Source organism: Rousettus aegyptiacus, unplaced genomic scaffold (assembly GCF_014176215.1).
Source record: "Rousettus aegyptiacus isolate mRouAeg1 unplaced genomic scaffold, mRouAeg1.p scaffold_m13_p_4, whole genome shotgun sequence".
NCBI lineage: Eukaryota > Metazoa > Chordata > Mammalia > Chiroptera > Pteropodidae > Rousettus > Rousettus aegyptiacus.
In genome coordinates, this window is record NW_023416307.1 from 74983199 (window position 1) to 75001842 (window position 18644).

General features: G+C 31.3%; 1 protein-coding gene across 4 annotated transcripts in view; it reads right to left on the minus strand.

The window, feature by feature from the left end:
• Positions 1–2721: 2721 nt before the first annotated feature.
• ARL13B (ADP ribosylation factor like GTPase 13B) overlaps positions 2722–18644 on the minus strand; it is a 63883-nt gene continuing 47960 nt past the window's right edge. For 3 of the 4 annotated variants that reach the window (XM_036218522.1, XM_016165170.2, XM_016165168.2), the window contains 5 exons: positions 16754–16868; positions 13502–13727; positions 11049–11165; positions 9999–10067; positions 4716–4981 (listed from right to left, as the gene is read on the minus strand). In XM_036218522.1, the coding sequence (XP_036074415.1) occupies positions 4905–4981; positions 9999–10067; positions 11049–11165; positions 13502–13727; positions 16754–16868 (604 nt within the window). In that variant the 3' untranslated portion in view covers positions 4716–4904. Of the gene's footprint in view, positions 4982–9998; positions 10068–11048; positions 11166–13501; positions 13728–16753; positions 16869–18644 lie in introns of all 4 variants that reach the window. The other variant, XM_016165169.2, reaches the window with a different exon arrangement.

Consider the following 18644-nt stretch of genomic DNA (forward strand, 5'->3'; position numbering starts at 1 on the left):
TTATATTTTGTAAATTACCTGTTCATGTCATTTATCTGTATGCATGTTAGTGCTATTCATATTTATATTTATATTAGAAATGTTAACTGTATCACGTTTTCAAGTATTTTCTCAATTTTTCCTACCACAACTTTAAATGTGAAAATACTTAAAAATTTTATACCATCAATTGAGTTTTGATTCCATTGCTTTTAGGCTTGGAAATTTCTTTGCACAAAGGGGAGCTACTTCTGTCCCCCCCTTTTTTTACATTTGATCTTTCAATATTTAAATTATTAATCTATCTAGAATCAATATTAGTGTATCATGAGAATGAGAATAGATTTCCCTTACCCCATACCGAAGAGCTACTAGAATAAACAAAATAAACAAAACTCCACATTGAAATTTAAGACTAGAAACTGTTAGAAGCAGATATGTTTTAAACCACTGCAGGCATAAGAAATTGAGGTGACACAAATACCAGAAATTTTTTTTTTTTTTAAATTAGTGTTAAAGAATGAAGTAGCTTAAGAATTTATCGCTAAGCAGGAAAATAATTTTTACATATCTAAGCAATTTTATTGTGAAGTCACTTAAGAAATGTTTCAGAATAAGTATACTTCATAGACTATCTCCCATACTGTCTTATGAATTTTCATATTTACTTAAAACTCTGAAAAACTTTCATGTGCATATACGGTTTTATGTGTCAAAAAATAAAGACAGGCTTTGTAGTAAAACAATCTGACATTGAGAGAACATTAGCTCTTTAAAATGGATGGCAGAAAAACACAATTGCAACCTGCCATCAAAGCAAGAGAACAAAGGATAGTCAGTTATAGCAATCTTGAACTTTGACTTCAGGTGAGTAGCTAGTTGGCTGAGGCTCTCATTTTATTATTTTAGGCCTCCAAAGCAATGTGTACAAAGCCTAGCAAACAATCCACTGGAACCGGGAAGTCAAAATAATCATTTGTATTTTTATTTAATTTTACCTAATCTTTTAAAAATCTTTAGGGGGATATATGTACAAAGTGCGATAGAACATGTCTATAAGTCTTATGGGCTGGAATGGAACTCGTCTCCTCATATTGAAGCCTTAAACCCCCTCCCCAGTACTTCCGAATGTAACGTACTTGGAAATAGGGTCTTTCCAAAGGTGATTAAGTTAAAAGGAGTTCTTTAGTGCGGGTCCTAATACAATCTGATTGGTGTCCTTATGAAAAAGGAGAAATTTGAACAGAGACACTAGGAAAGAACACATACAGAGAATAGACCATATGAAGACAGAGGGAGGAAGCCATGTGTAAGCCAAGGAAGAGAGGTTTCACAAGAAACCATCCATAACAACACCTTGATCTGGACTTCCAGACTACAGAACTATGAGAAAATTAATTTCTGTTGTTAAGACACCTAGTCCATGGTACCTTGATATGGCAGCCCTAGCAAACTAATACAATAACTTGAATATAAATATATACTAAAAATGTTTACTGAAAATGCTGTAGTATAAAGATATGGAGACCACTGATTCCGTTTCCTACATCATAAATTCTGTCTCCTTATCAGCACAGAGGAGGAATTTATAACACTAAACAAGCAAATGATTTGCTTCCTATTTTTTCCTTTAATTATAAGCTAATCCTCTCATTAAAAGCAATTCATTTCAGATTTGCTTTTTCTTTCTCAATAACAAAAAGAGGCTTCTATAATTGTTTCCACAAACTAATGGGTTATTGCTATTTTGATAATTTATACCACACTTTATGTTTTGAAATATCTGGATTTGTTCTTTGGATTAGCTGGAATATATTCCTTGATAAATAAAATAGTCAGGATTAGCAAAATTAAGTTGCAATGCATACTTCACTTAAAAAAAAAAAAAAACTTAGGCATTAAAGGCAAGGATAATAAAGTTTCTAAGCTACAGTTTTATTTCTATAAGCAGTTTCACTTTTGATAAGCTTTTGCCACCTAGAAGCATTGGATGGGAGAAACTGAACATAAACAGCATAGCATATGGAACTGAATAACAAAAATAAAATATTGTCAGAGTGAAAGAACATTTAGTAGATCAGCTTGCAAATGTACTGGTATATTCTACCACTCAGTATCTCTGGGCTATTCACAGGAAGTTTTACCTATGAAGAGAATTACAGTCCTTCATGTGGCACTTAAAAAAGCATTTAATTTCAAACTTGCAGAAAACATGGCATTTATTTTTTACAAAATTACAAATTTGCATCCCCCATTATTAAGCCAAATTATAAAAATTAGCTTGAGAAATTGAAGAAAACACACAATAACTGAAGAACTTACTAAGGATATTTTGCAACTTCTTTCTAGTGTTGCTTCCATGCAGTTTTCTATTTGAAATCAATTACATAAAATATTGTATATGTAATATGTGCATTTTACACATAAAGGCATATAGAATTATCTTTTAAATAAGTAAAAACACATCTTTTGGTAAGTAGCTTTAACTTAAGACAGATATCAAATCACCTAGAATCATAAGATGATATGATCTTTTTTTTAACTGCCTTTAAAACAACAACATTCTTTCTCACATATATAAAAACTTATGCAGAGAAGTTTTCATGTAAAATAACAAAAAATATATTATTTTAATGTATTGAATTAAAATTTCTTTCAACAGAAATCATATTTTAAAAATACTTTTCTATAGTATTACCTCAAAGGAAACATTTAAATCTATCAAATGAAGAGAAACCAGTACACTGTTATAAATTATTTTTATTGAATAAAAATGTCATAACTCATGATGATTAATTATAAAAATGCAGCATAACAAAATAGGCATTTAACTGTTAAAAGCCACCTGGATTTACAAAAGTTCTTTTAAAATATTTTTAGAATGCTTTAAAGATACAAATTAACTTCTGAAATATATAAAACATTCATTTCACTTTATTATATATTTAATTTCAATCACTTTTATTTTTAATAAGTGGACTCAGTAATTAATGTACACTACAGTAATCACTGGTAGGAAACAACAGTTTCTAACAACATATATATTCTCAAATTAGATGACTATTAGAAAGATGTCAAAAGTATGAGTTTAGCATTTCAAAAAAATGAATAAATGTACATGTTAGAAAAGAAACCAAAAAGATGTACAAACAAGGTTTTTCCCTCTAAAATCCAGTTCAAAATTTTCATCTGTCTTCTTGTGTTGGTCTTACTTACATTTCAGCCACCTATCAAAGTTAGGTTGTTTTGAATTTTATAACTACAGTGGAATGCTTTTTACTCAGTGTGCTAGGTAGGTCCCGCGTACAAAACTCAAAAAAACTCCGTAAGATGCTGACTAGAGTAAATAAGTGACCTGACTCATGAAAGTTCGATAAGTTAAAAAAATGTAAATAAAATGTGATGCTCTGAAGTAAATTTTAAAATTAAATAATCATTTTAAACAGCCTTAGACATACTTAATCATGTTAATGTCAGATAGTAGTATGTCTGTTGTCAGTACATACTACCAACTGGCTAGTTTTAACAAGATGACATAGAAATCATACAATTTATAGTATTTTCACCTTAACAAAAATGTGTGCCTTAAATTAAAGGCAACATTATGAATCTGTTACTCAAAATATACATCTAAAAGTCTGTCTAAATGCCAGATGAATAGAGAATCCCACAAATGCCATTCTTCAGTGCAAAAAAAAAAAAAAAAAAAAATGCTATTATTTTAAGTTGAGAAATTCTTTTGAAATTATTTCTTTATAAAAGTAATTTTAAACCAACATTTTTTCTTATTGCTTCAGTACCTAAGCACTCCCCTGTTATAAAATACAAGTCTCTGAAACTACAGTAGCTTTTTCAGTCTTTTTGCCTTTAATATCAAGGCACTAAAGAATTATAATAAACCTAAGAGTTACTGCAGCTACTGACAGAACAAAGGAGCACCTTGATCCCTGAAAGGGTTTTAACTTTAAAAGAGGTGTTATGGAGACATTTAATAATATCTCAATTACATTTTTACTAATTTACAAAGCATTTTGGTCAAGAAGGTATTTCTCATTCATTAGCATACATCACCAAAGAAATCAAACAACAGGAAAAAATTGAATTCTCCCTATGAGTAGTGCTTTTAAATAATGTAGTTTGTTAGAATTAAAATCTGAGAATCTATTTAAAATGTTATTTTAAAATTAGATCAAATTAGAATGTACACTTCAAGAACAATACTATTAAAACGTAACTCAAACTATATAAATATATCTGTTTGTATAGTTTAAAATTAGGTCAAATTAGGATATACACTTCGAGAAAATAGTATTATAAAATAATACCTCAAACCACATAAATATATCCTAATTGTATAGTTAATGTTTGTCCAATAAGTCAACTCCATTTTCCAGATACAATTTAAACAAAGTATCTATAGAAAAGTATACAGTCAAGATCATAGTAATTAAAATTCTTAAACATAAGTTTTAGAAAAATATAAAAAGTTAAAAATTTAGGTTATAAATTCCAAAGAGTTCCCCCTCCATGCATATGAATCTTATAAAAAAATGTTTAAGCTACATAAATAAAGACTATTAAATAGTAACGAAGGTGTACAGAGTCCATTGGCTCTTTTGTTGAAAGATTTTCCTTCAGGAATATGCCCATAAGTGGGGATGTATAAACCAGAGTCAATACTAACTCTTACTAACTTGGTCCAAATGCTCATCCCATCTTCTGGTCATTTTGCTTCCTTTTTTTTTTTAACTTGAAGAACAAGGAAAAGTAATTATCCTATCAGTCAGGTCTTCGGCTATTAATCTCCTCACTGAAATTGCTATGGTTATCTTGCCCCGGTTATCAATGGTCAGGGTTTTTCTTCTTTGAAAAAGAAGGTGCTCCAGTTCATCTTGCCATTAAGAGAGCTCAGCCACGTAGCCTGGTTATGAGATCATGTCATGAATATCACTGTTAGGTCTCTGTCGCACAGCCAGGGGAGGCAGTGGCTTCCCGTAGAAATCTACATAAAGAAGGGATGCCAAGAATATGAAACAGTTATGGTAGATAGATATTTTTGACACAATTCATTATTTGCCAACCAATACCTTAAAAAAAAAAACAATAAGACACTTTGACTTGACAGATGAAGCAATGGGTGGGAAGAATAGAAATGAAAAAGCAATCCAAGAAAACTCGAATAAATTTAAAACCTTACCACTAGGGTAAATTGCTAACCTTAGATTATAAATTAACTTCCACTTGATTTAATAAAAAGCTACATCTAATGTATATGTTATTAGTTTTGTTTCCAATTATATGTTCACATTGAAAGAGAAATAACAAATATTGAATCTCTTGTCAAAGCCCTGATATAAGTCAGTATCTGTACAATCCAGGTTCTTATCCAAAGGCTATTACTTCTAGGTATTTTGGGAGACTTAATTAATTATCTTAGCATTCTGGTAAGTAGGAATCTTTTATAATGATACTTCAATATAGTTCAGTGGTTTAGGGCATATTTGATACAAAGTCTTAGTTTGTATTTCATAATAAGTTCCTATCCATTCACTATCATAAATTGGCTTATAAATTTAATAGCATACGTAAACTTCCAGTAAGTCATTATTTCTGGTCTATTCCCTTAAAATTATTCTAGAAGCACAGGTGTTCAGGATCACTTGAAATAAACATATTGAAAAGGTATTAGGGACTCGCTTCCAGTTCTGCACATGTCTAGAGTTTAGCTAAGCTACACTCCATGGTATTGCTATCTCAGCATCCATTTTGTTTGGGCGAGTGGCCTGTGGAGGCCTTAAACAGATATGAGTCTCTCATTCAAGCACATGCCCTAGATAACTACCTACAGAGTCATAAGTAAATGTTAATTTCCTGATATGACTTCTCTAATGGCCCCTGTGATCAATGGTCTCCCTTGCCTTGCAGGGCCTTTTCTCAGATAAGACTCCAGTGGAACTTAGTAAAGCTCCACTCTTTTTTATTTAAATTGACCTCAAAGCATTCCACCTAAGTACCCTAATAAAGGCATGTGCCCCAGGTCCTATAGGTCTCTCTGCCTGCACCTTGCTTTGAGCCGCCTCTGTGGAACCCTCAAGACATGCTACATACTTCCTCCAGGACCTATGAGAAATAAACTTCTCCATTTCAATTTCTCTCATGGTCTTTTAGAGCCTAAGCTTATTATCTAGTAACCAGGGGCTCTACTTAACAAATGTTAATTTAACAAAGTCCTAACAGCATTTAAGAAGCTTGGAAGTCCCCACTCCATCCTAACAGGAAGTAAAAAGCTGAACAGACTGAAAAATAGGTCACCTAGGATTCATAAGAGAGGAAAGGTTACAAGATAAACCAGTCTCCAATATTGGAGAGACAGGCAAATACAGGGAGTCTCACTTTACTGGAGCAGATGTTCATGAACAGAAATCACCCAAGGAACCAGTGCCCAGGTAGGAAAACCTGGCAAAAAGTATGTTTCCCTCCCAAGAACTTATTTTAGTTTTGCAGTTCATTTCATATTTTTTATTTGCTGGAAAATTAAATCATTATATACAGAGTAGGTTTTTTACTACCTGTAAGGTATATTAAGTGGATCTAGTTACTCAACTGATATGACCAACTTAATTGTTAATACCTATTTTTATATTTTTATAAAGGGCTTTAAATATTTTAAGATGAAAAACTGAACATTTGGAATAATACATAATAAATTTTATCTCTCTTCATATTGTAAGATTTGAAAATATTCTTTAGTATGTACATTTGGTAGTTTTATCAAATGGAATCTTTGATTTATTGCTCATAAATATAATACATTAACGTTGATGCAGACTGAGAGTATTTACAAAATGAAATAGATTCTCTTTTTAACTCTATTCTCTGAATGCAACTGTTTTACCTGTTACACTGAGCAAGCTTTACAGATATAAAAGCAATTGGAAAAGAATTAAATTGCTATCAAGGTAAATGTCTATAAATCAAAGAACAAGTAAGAATCTGCCTTAAATTCCCAATTTGACTATAACAAATTGTTTTTCATCTCAGTACATTTTAAGTGCCAAATCAATTGCAATTAATTTTTAATTATCTAATCCAGTTCATCATGTATCTGCAGTCTAATTGCCATCAACCAATTGCAAAGAAATGGGAAGAGGATGCAATTATAATATTGGCACCTATCAGCATCTCAGATGACTATCTCATGATAAATCCTAAAAATTAATATAATTTTTAACAAAAACTTTATTATATCTTCTTCCCCATTAATGTAAGCACAGATGATCATATACTGTTTTTGAACCCAATTTAGGCATACTTTAACTTAAAATTTACGGGAAAAGGAATAAAGATATTTTCAAAACTTTTGAAGTTATAGTGTTTTCTTCTCTGCCATGGGAAGCTAAATTTATGATATGAACTAAAAATTAACTGAAATATAAGAATATGGCGGTCTTAAACTTATTATACTTCTTTCCCTGGAGTTCTAATTTAAAAACAAACAGAAGAAAGAAAATAAAAAACAAAATAAAAACTTTCTCAGGCCATTTTTAACCTCTTTTTCCACTTGCCCTTAACTGAAATGTCCCCCCTGCTCTATGCTACCATTAGTTATTTTCTCATTCTATATACTTTGCCTCAGAAACAGGAAACAATCATTCTCTCAACCATATTCATTCAGTAAACAATTATAGACCATCTATTATGAGCAAAGCATTGTTATTGTGTGATGGCAGCTAAAACAGCAAAAATCTACCTACACATCCTTGTAACCCATCTGGATCCCTTCATTTCTCCTGAGCTTCAGAATCTTACTTGTACTGGAGTACAGACTTTTCCAAATAGATAAGCCTACAGACACTCCAAAGCAGCTTCCTTCTTCCTCATGTATTTTCAATCTTTGAGGTAGCATCAACCTTCCAACCCCTTGAGCCAAATAATCCTCTATTTCTCTCTCCTTGAGCCCACATATCCATTAGTCAAATGTTACTTATTATCATTGTTAAAATATTCCTTGAATACATTTTTTATTCTCCATTTCAATTTCCACTCCTCATTTCTCACTTTGCTACTCTAACAGCCTCCAAACTGGACTCCTTACTTACCTAGCTGTGGATACCATCAGGTTTGTACTTCACATTGTGTCAAAAATTGTCTTCCTAAATAACAAATCTACTAATATTATTTCCTTATTGAAAATGTATAGTGTCTCTTGTAAAATTACAGCAAGTCCAGAAATCTTCAGACGTATATGTGAAGTAATTCCCAACCTGGCCCTAAATGATAATTCCAGTTTCAATGCTCTTTATAAACTTAAATGCCCTCTTTCTTACCCACTCTTCCCACATGAACTTAAGCTCCACTCAGAAGTAACTTCTCAGTATTTTCCAAATACTAAATGTCCTCCTGCCAATCTTTCTACCTTTGAATAGTCTATTTCTTCTGCTTATTGACTCTTCCCATTCTTTGTAGGCCCAGGCCTAATACCATTTTCACTAACTGTCCATGCATTTTGTACACAGTTTCCAATTCTGCACCAGAGAACATTTAACCATAATTGTGAATTGCCACATATACTATAGTAAGCTAAATTCTGTCTTCTCTATTAGACTAAGGTCTCTAGAAAGACAGAATTTATGTCTTATTCATCTTGGTATCACCAATGTTTTAGGTGGTGTCAAATACAAAATAGTTATTTGTTGGATGCCTGATTCACAGAAAAAATATTTGTCAAAAAAGAAATTATTTCTCTCTCTCTATATATATATACACACACACACACACACGTATACACACATATGTGTATATATATACACACACATATTAACATTACCTACTTTTTTTCCTAACAACACAATGAATATTTAAACTGATACCGTAGTATAACCTGTACAATTTCAGAATAAAACAGGAATTAACTTATCATAGTCAATAAAAACACTGTGAAAGTCAGTCAACCAGAAACATGCTTTCACTGTAATTCTGATAAGGTTTAAGGACAAACATTTCTGCCTTTAGAAATAAAAATAAATCCTTTAATGTTCACTAATGATTATGAAGAAATATTTCATTACTGACCTATGGTATTCTGAAAAAAAAAAAAACTCAGCACATTTATATATATATATATATACTTTTTGAATAAAAATATTTTATGTAGTTTGATATAACTTCAAATTATATGGTTAAGCTTTTCTAAAGTTTAAACTTCAAACATTTTTTTCTAATAAACAGATCTCCTTAGGAAACCAGATTAAGTAAACTAGAGCCACTGAAAAATGAATTGAATGTTCTTGATGGAGATGTTTATTGAGCTACATATACATAATTATCCTTTTGCATTCTGGAAATATTTTATTGAAATAATCTAGACTGATGGTCTGAATCAGAACCCCTGCCTGTTGTACAAGGCAGTCATCTACCTCCAATGGTCCTTTCTCCATTTTTCCATTTGTGGAGTCCTAATGCTATATACTGGCTAAACTATAGTTTATGTTAATTTCATCCAAAGAAAATTATTTTGAGGCAATAAAGCCTTTAATAACTTTCTTTCTATTTAGCTGAATCTTATTTGGTATACTTGATTGCCCTTGATTCCACAATTGTTTTGATCTTCATTTTATTATTCAATAGCTCAGTGCCTTAGAAGCAGAGAAAGATCAATTATGTGGCATCACTGAGTATACTGAACATGTATAAGACAATAACTGCAATATCTATTTAATTTAAACTGCTTTAAAACCTTTCCCTTTCCATCACTATTTGTGTAAATATATAATGAATAAACACAGCTGTAATTATTTTTACCTCTGTATTCTAAGGTAAACATCAAATCAAATTATATGGAAGCAAAGGAACTTAAGAATAAAAAAAAAAAACCAACGAATTAAATTGAAAAAGTGAAGTATAATGAAAAAGGATGGCTATGAAAAGACTTCCAAAAATAAAAGTTTGTTGAAGTCATGAGGCAAAGAAAAGTGAATGTAGAACGTATAGATATGTGAAAACTGATCCTTTTGCATTACCATTATGACGGGTTTCACCAAGAGGCTCAAGTTTTGGAAGTCTAGTGACTTTAGGGGTTCCCCAGCCAACTAAAGAAAAAGAAAAACATTTAAAACACTGTTAAACAATGCATCTTTGGGTCTGTTGTGAGGATTCCTCCCTCAACAGGAATGTATGTAACATGTGTTGTCAATTTATATATACTGAATGATACAATACTGAATAGCCATAAACCCATTTTAAATAGCTTCTTTTTAAAAATGTAATTGTAAGTTGGTAACATTGGCTTTATGCTTTTATTTACCTTTAGTTAAAAATACAAGCATATTCACCATTCCCATAAATAAACTTAGGCTCTTATTGTAACCTATAGCAGAGGCCAGAAGAAATATTTACTTATTAAACGGAGTACTAGAAGTGAGTCTTCAAATAATTCTCAACAGAAAATGTTCCCACCTAAAGCCTTCTAGTAGGGCTAAAAGGACACTATAAACATATATATTTAGATATTTATTGCACCTATAGTATATGTGGTACTATGCCTCATGCTGAAAAATTACTCACAATTATTATGCAATTAGTATATCTCAGTGCTTCACATGTAGTATTCCATTTAATCCTCATAACAATTTAGAAGGTGGGTGTGTATGTTGGAAATATAATGAAAAAATTCACGTATCTTGGTTTCAAATGTTAATTTTCAAGATGAAAGATGAAATTTTTTAAAAGCTCATGTTAGCCATCTATTCATTACACTTAAATTCTTTTTAGCAATCTGGGTACTGATATTACAAATAGTTCTTGAATCCATTCTAGGAAGTACCTGTGTAAGGTTTTCTTATTAATTTTTATTTATTTTTTTTATTTTTATAAAGTATTTTTCCAGTTAAAAAAAGCAACAGATATTTATGTTGACAGATTCTGAATAAACAGAGCAAAGAATTTTACCTTTTCACAAATTCACAACATAATGAATATGCCGAATAAAAACTACATCATTTTTTCTTTTTCTTTTTCTTCACCGTTTAAAGTAGTATTTCTAAGTTCAGTATCAATATCAATTTACTCACTGGGAGGAGGTGGTGGGGGTGGCGTTGGACTCTTAGGAGCAGCGTCATCTGTATTAACAGGTTCTACACGGTGACTTCTTTTTATTCTTAGTTTCTTAGTTTTCTTTTTACTGTTATCTACAAAACATAAACATGGAACTTTATGCCTTTGAGAAAAAGTAAACTTCTATAATAAAAATCAAGACTAGAGCTAGAATATTGATATTATCATTACCACAGAAATATAGCTTCAATTCAACTTTGAAATTATTACCAATAATGAAATATAAACTTGCTTTAACTAAGAATAAATTTTTTAAATGATTGCTTATTGAATGAATGATTAATGAATGTGATACAAACAGCAAAGAGTCTATATTCTAAATTCTGTGAGAGGTTATTTAGAATACATAAAAGTTCACATTTCCAAAAGTAACATTTTTCCAAATGTCATTTAAGTAAGTACAATGATCTAATTGCAGAGATCTCCATAAAACTTAAAATGGGCTGGGGAAAGAGAGGTGTCGATAATAGGATATATATAAAAATTTTAGGTATAAATCATCCAAAAGTAATATTTTGAAATGTGAAAATAGACCCCAATTGAATCTAAACAAATTATCTATTTAAAAAATCCCAAACAAGGTATGCCCAATATAAATATACCTAACCCAAATCACATTATTAGATCTTTCGGAATCAAATTTTTGTTCTCCCTGAAGAAAACTATTTACATATTCTCACTTAAGCACATATAAACATTTTAAGAACATCTATGTTGTTAACATGTAAACTTTAATAATGTAAACCAAAATGGCATAGTAGTTAATTAACCAAACATCATAGTTACTGAAATATTTTCATTAACAATTTCAAACTGCTAAATTTATATCTATGTAATAACATTTTCTAAAATAGTAATTCTGTTATATAAGAAACAGTCGACCTCTATGAAACCTACAAAGGAATGAGAAATAGAAACATGTTTAGAATCACGTTATTTTTAAAAAATACATTAGTGCCATTTGAGACATTTCATTCCAGATACAAATGAAGACATCATTTTACAATTAAAGCTGTAAACTTTATAGCTGGGAGAAAGGAAAGAGAACCTCCAGAAAGATATGGTACTTTAGGGTGGGCGGTAGCTCAGGGTCTTGGAAGAGGATAAGACACAGAACACATGGTCTGAATGGGGTTCAGCCTGGCCACAGAGATCTATGATTCTTAAATAAGTTACTCAACATGTCCAAGTCCCTGGTTTCCTATTCTACATCTTGGGGCTAGCATACTCTATGATTGCTATGTTAAATAATATAATGCTGTTAAATAATATAAGGCATCTGAAGCCATGTTCTAAATTATAAAATTTAATATAATAATAATTATTGTTATATGATTGACTATAAAGCTTCCTATGCTTTATTTTCAAATCATCTGCCAAATCATTTTGCTCTTTAACAATGTATTAGTGTTATAAAGATTTCTCTATATACATTTAGAGGAGACTTTAAGTCTACTTTCTGTTTAACTGCACAGACAGAGGAGGTAGGAATATGGCTGCCCTAATTTCCCAACTTTTGAAAAGTATAACTTTCAAATCTAATTATTATTTATACAGCAAAATATCCATTTTAGCTAATCTGAACTCCAGGGATTGAGATCTCATTTTTATAAACTCTTTGACATTGTACAAAAATTCTTATATACAATAGAATCATACTGCTAACCAGAAATGGCAAGGAAGTAATCATTATTGGGTGTCTACCATGTGTCAAGCCCCATACTAGGAACTCTGTAGGGTTATTTTTATTATAAGTAACAGGGGAAAAAAGATCATATCTATTTCCATTTTAGAGATGAGAAAACCAAGACTGAAAAACATTATATAACATCATGTGTATCTAGTAGATGGAAAAGTCAGGATTCCATCCCAAGTTGTCTGATTCCAAAACATAGGATGTTTCTCTGTGATACCTAAAGACAAAAACTTCCTGTTAAATCACCCAGCCACTTAGAAAAAAGCAATTACAAGGTGAAGACTTTATGTGATATTAAAATAAAAGGAAAATGGCTATTTGATAAGACTTTAAAAATGTTAAAATGATTATGTCTGCATCCTACAGAAATAGGAAGTCAATAAAGAAAATCATGCTGTTTATAGCATTATGAGGCTTAAAAGAAAAAAAAAAAAAAGCCTGAAAAGTATTAAATACATTCTAAGGATTCCTGGGGCTATGCTGTATTTTTAAGTTATAAAAGACTATATTTTAAAGCATAATAAATAAAAACATAAGTTAGCAAATTGACTAACAAGTAACTACAAGCCATGAGAAAACCATGATAAATACTGCATTTGCAGACAAAATATACTATCTTTTTTGTGTGTGTGTGAAAATAATCATGACAAATGAAAGAAGTATAATTTACACATTTGCACATTTTTTTTTTAATTTAATGACTAGATTTATCACCTGATTCTGATGATGGCTGGTCTGTTTCATCTTCATTCTCCAATTGCTGTGTTAATGCTTCCTTATAATTTTCTACTATTCCAAACTCATTGTTTTTTTGGCTACTGTCACTGATCTGGCTCTGTGTCTCTATTTGCTCATGGTCCATTTTATGTTTCAGGGGGCAGTCATCACTGTCTTTCTCCATATTTTGCCTTTTTTTCTCTTTTTCAAGTTTTTTTTCATTCTAATAGAAATGAAATATATCATCTTTAATATAACAGTTATATCTAAGATAGTTTTAAGGGAGGAACAAATAATCTAAGAGCATTCTGTAACTTTGGGAAACTGTGATATTTCTACTAAAAATCATTTGTTGATGATATTAAAACATGCTAATTGCCAGTCAGAAAACATTGTATAAAGAAAAAAAAAAAACAAAAAACAAATATTATGAGTAACTCCACAATCTAGAGATAACCACTATTTGATATATAATCAAAGAGGTGCTAAGAGGTGCTAAGAGGTGCTTTTCTTTGCCTACCTCACACACCAACAGTCATACACCATCCACAAACATACATAAATGAGATGGATTGCCTCTCTTTATACATATTTATGTATTTGTTTTTAAAACAAAAAAATTGATGTTTTTATTTAAGAATATACATTTTTTTTCCTTGCCAATGAATATATTAAGTGCTTTGAATAGTGCCTGACACCTAGTAAAGTGCTAGCTATTTGTTATATAATGCTATATGTGTTAGCTATTATTACTTTCACCAATCACATTATCATTTTGAATGATAATATCATAACTTATTTTACCAATTCTCAATCAATGGACAATAAAATTTTAATTTTTCACTATTAACAAAATAATTATTCAATTAGTTCTTTAGAATACATTCCTAACAGGGGAACTGTTGGCTCAATGGGTAAACACATTTTAAAATGTGACACACTACAAACTTCAAAAAAACTAAAGTCAATTTACATCCCAGGTAAAAGCGTGAGAGAGTGTTCTTTCCCCATATCTTTTTCAATGCTGCATATCGTTATCAATCTTTTTTATTTCTGTCAAATTATACTGCAGTGTTGGTTTTGTTTAGCTTGTTTTTATTACTAGTGAAGATGGACTATTAAATACCCTTACTGTTATTTTATTTTTCCATTAGGGAACTATCCATGGTCACGCAATATCTACTTTTCTATTAGAGTCTTATTATTTTCATAGTTTTTTAAAGGGTTTTTTTTTTTTCGTCTTATGTGTCTCAAATATTTTTCATTAGGGTTTGCTTGGGTTTTATTGCCTTTAACTTTGCAAAACACCTCTTAAAAATTGAACATAACAAGGTCTATCTATTTTCACTTTATGATTTGTGGTTTGATTGTCCTGCTTTGAAAGTTTTTCCTTCTCCATCCATATACAAATGCTTACTCTATTATATACTAGTAAAAGGCTTATTTTTTTTATACATTTAAATCTACTGGAATTTAATTTGGTATACAGTGCTTAATAATTTTACTTTTCTCAATGATTATTCAGTTGTTTCAACCTCCTTTTCTCCCAGATTTGAAATGTCGCTTTTATCTAATATAAAATGCTCATGCATTAGGTTTATTAGGTTTATTCACTGTTTATCAATATTCCACTGTTCTGTCTATCTGCTCTGAACGAACACCTCACAGATAATAACTTTTATTATCTGTGGTAAAAAAGCAAAGGAATGTAAGGCGTTTCTCTAAAATGGGAACACTTTAGAGGAGTAGTTTTGTGGGGAAAAAAATCTGCTTGGTATAAAGGAAGGTAATTTGTTTCCATTTGTTTCATTTCTGTACTGTTTATCTCCTTAAAATTATTGTAGCTAAAAAGCAAAAGCGCAAAAACTGCACTTTCCCCATGCCACTGATTAATTCAGGAGCTTTTAATATAAGGTGTACTATTCTGTCCACCAGTATTGTTCACATCTCTGTCCACCAGTATTGTTTCACATTTTCATTGTGTGAAAAATACAATGTTCATAGAAGCACTAGGACCTTTTAAGTAACCATGGTACTACAGAATAATTGGTCATTATTTACAAGGTGAGCTTTATCACATATAGAGTAAATTAATGTTTCAAAGTGAAAAGTCAAACTGATTTTTCTCTCCTCTACCAATATTTTAAAGAGTAGAAAACAAAACTTGACAGACATAATATTTAATTGGATGGAGACAAAGCAATAGCTCAGGTTATTCAGATGGCTTTATTATACTTAGAAAAACGCATACTTAAGTTAAAAGCAATGGGTTAATACAAAGGTTAAATACAACTAACTTCTCATAGCTAAGCAACTTAAGACCAAATATTCCATAATACCAATTATTTTGCAAAATAAAGCAATACCAAAATTATCCAATCATCTTCTTACCTGCGGAGCTGCCTCCCTCCTCAGCGGCAGCCCCAAGGAAGAAACAATCATCCACCTTTCCAGATGAGCACCTGTGTGGAAGGAGGCAGTGACAGGGGAAGAGGAGTGGAGAACATACAGGCAGTGGGACCAGCAAGCCAGCTGCCACATTAAGCTCTGAGTGAATGGAGAGAGGTTTAGGAAGTTCTGCCTCTGAGGAGGCATGGTTGCTGAGGGCGATGAAAAAGCAGGGCCAATGCAAAGTCTGGACGCCAGTAGAAAACGAAAACAATGACAGATATACAGACACACATACACACGCACGCACACACAACCCCTTAACTTCTTTACAATTAAAATCTACAAATTAATTTTGGTAAAACTTTGGACAATTAAAACAAAGATAAATAATATTTACATGTAGAAGAACTTATTATAGTTTCAAACATTCTTAAGTAGCCTAAGTAAATAATTAGAAAATCATTTATGTACTCTAACATCTAAATATTACTGTAAAGAGATAGTAACAGCAATACAGGGACAAAGACAATATAAATAAGAGTAAATATATTACTACTGTATAAAAAAATGACAAAAAATGATTTATTAGAATAGTAATTATTACAGTTGCTACATTTTATCTTAATTTTCATTCTCAGTTGATCTCCAAGTCATCTCAGTTAATTTCCAAAGTAAATTTGAGAGAAAGAAAAAGCAGCAAAACTTTAACTCATCTCTCCCATTTAATTCTTTTAGAAATAATCAGTCTCTGGTGAAACACTTCCATCTCCCTGCGTCCTTTCCCAACTCCCCACCTTCTTTTTTAACTTCCAACTTTATCATTTAAGATATAAAAATTACATTTGTCACCATCCATACCTCAATGATTACAGTTGCTATCGGCTGGAAAGGATTAACAATAACTGGTTCTGGGTCCACCTCAGCCAGACCACTGGTTCCATCGAGTTCAGCCTGCTCTCTCTCTCTCTGTTCTCTATTATTTGAGGAAAAAAGTTTGGAATTCCTGAGAAAGTGCTGAACCATGTTTAAGAACACTTACAATAGGTTTAAGGCCATTAAACTTAGAAATTTAAACATTTAGACATGGCTTTGAATTACTGAGAGATTTTTAGAAATCTTTATGCAGATAACAGGCCTCTATCCTCATGTAAAGATTAATCATTTGAACTTTAAAGAAATGTTGACAAAAATGACACTCCTTATGACTGATTTCTTGAGGTCAATGGTGCATACTTATTTTTCTATGGGTCAAAGGTTTATATTTATAAATTTATTAATTATCCTCCTAAATCAATGCTGTCCTCTTCACTGATATTAACAGATAATAAGTCCTTTTGTTAACCCTCTTCTTAAGGGCTGTGTCAAGTTACATATCATATATGAACTAAATAATGACTGTTGCTTTGCACAGTGTAAGAGGCTATAAAAATAGGTTGCGCTTATCACTCAGATTAAATAGTATTTCCATATTCGTTACTACTGAAACATTTACTATCTCTGTGATTTATAGTTAATGTTGCCCCATACATGAAGGGTAATAAGTTATAAAACAAGCAGCTGAAGACAGAAAAATGAATCGTATTGATCTGCAACCTAGCTGCAAGTACAGGATAGCAATGTGAATGTTCATAACTATGACATTTATTATTTTCTCTGATGGAAAGATCTACCCTTTCACTGTGAACCTAGCAAGCCAAGATTTAGAGATTTGCAATTTATTACCTGTGTGACCTTGGACATGTATCTGGATCTTTGAGCCTCCGCTTTCCCATAAATGTGGATAAAAATACCTACCTCATAGGGTTGTTTCAGCTAAAGTAATATATGTGAAAGCACTCTGTAAATGAACATATTTATATGCCAGTAATTGTTATTAATGTTATTCATTTACTAGTAAGCAATTTCAAGTACCTACTATTGAAGTACTATTTTTGTTTACCAATAATGTGTTTTACAGTTTTTCGAAAATATCTGAACCTATCAAATTGTATTTAATGAAGTAAAAAGGTTTTTTAAAATCACTCCTGTCTAGATGCCAATTTACTTTTAATTATGGAGACTCTGCTCAAGAGGAAAGGCCTCAGACCACACATGGCATGGCTAGGAAAAAAGAGGAAAGGGAATGAGTATTAGAAAAGCCTGCCATAACATGACCTAGAAAATCTTTATGGAAAAGATAAGAACTTGGGGGAAAAATGAGTCACATTTGGTTTCTTTTATACAACTCAAAATGTTTGTTCTTTTTGTTTATTTTCTTAATGAAGGAAAAACAAAGGAGTCTTCAGAAAAATTGGCTATATGTTTTATTTTTATAAATATATAAAAAGTATACTTAAATGAATGATTGGTTGTACTGAGATTTATGTCATGAAAATATACAGTAGGACAGAAAACCAGATTCTCACTGGAACTAAAACCTCATATCTGTATCAAGAGATACCTAGATCTGCTCATATTATTCAGCACTTGGTGATGGAGAGTTATCTCTACAAATAATTCTTTAAGTCATATCTCTGAATTAATGGAAAGATACTAGTAATTAGAGGATTTCCCCGATTGAATAAGGGAAGACCTCGCAAAGGCAACACCAAGGGTAGTTTAGTGGGGTCCTGCCCACGAGGTATCAACTATGTTAAAGCATGTGGAAGGTCAATATTACTTTGTAGACGGAAGACAACTTTGGATCTTACAGAAGGAGCTCACTTAAAAATTGTTTCATTCCTGCCCCCCCCCATGTAACAATCTAGTG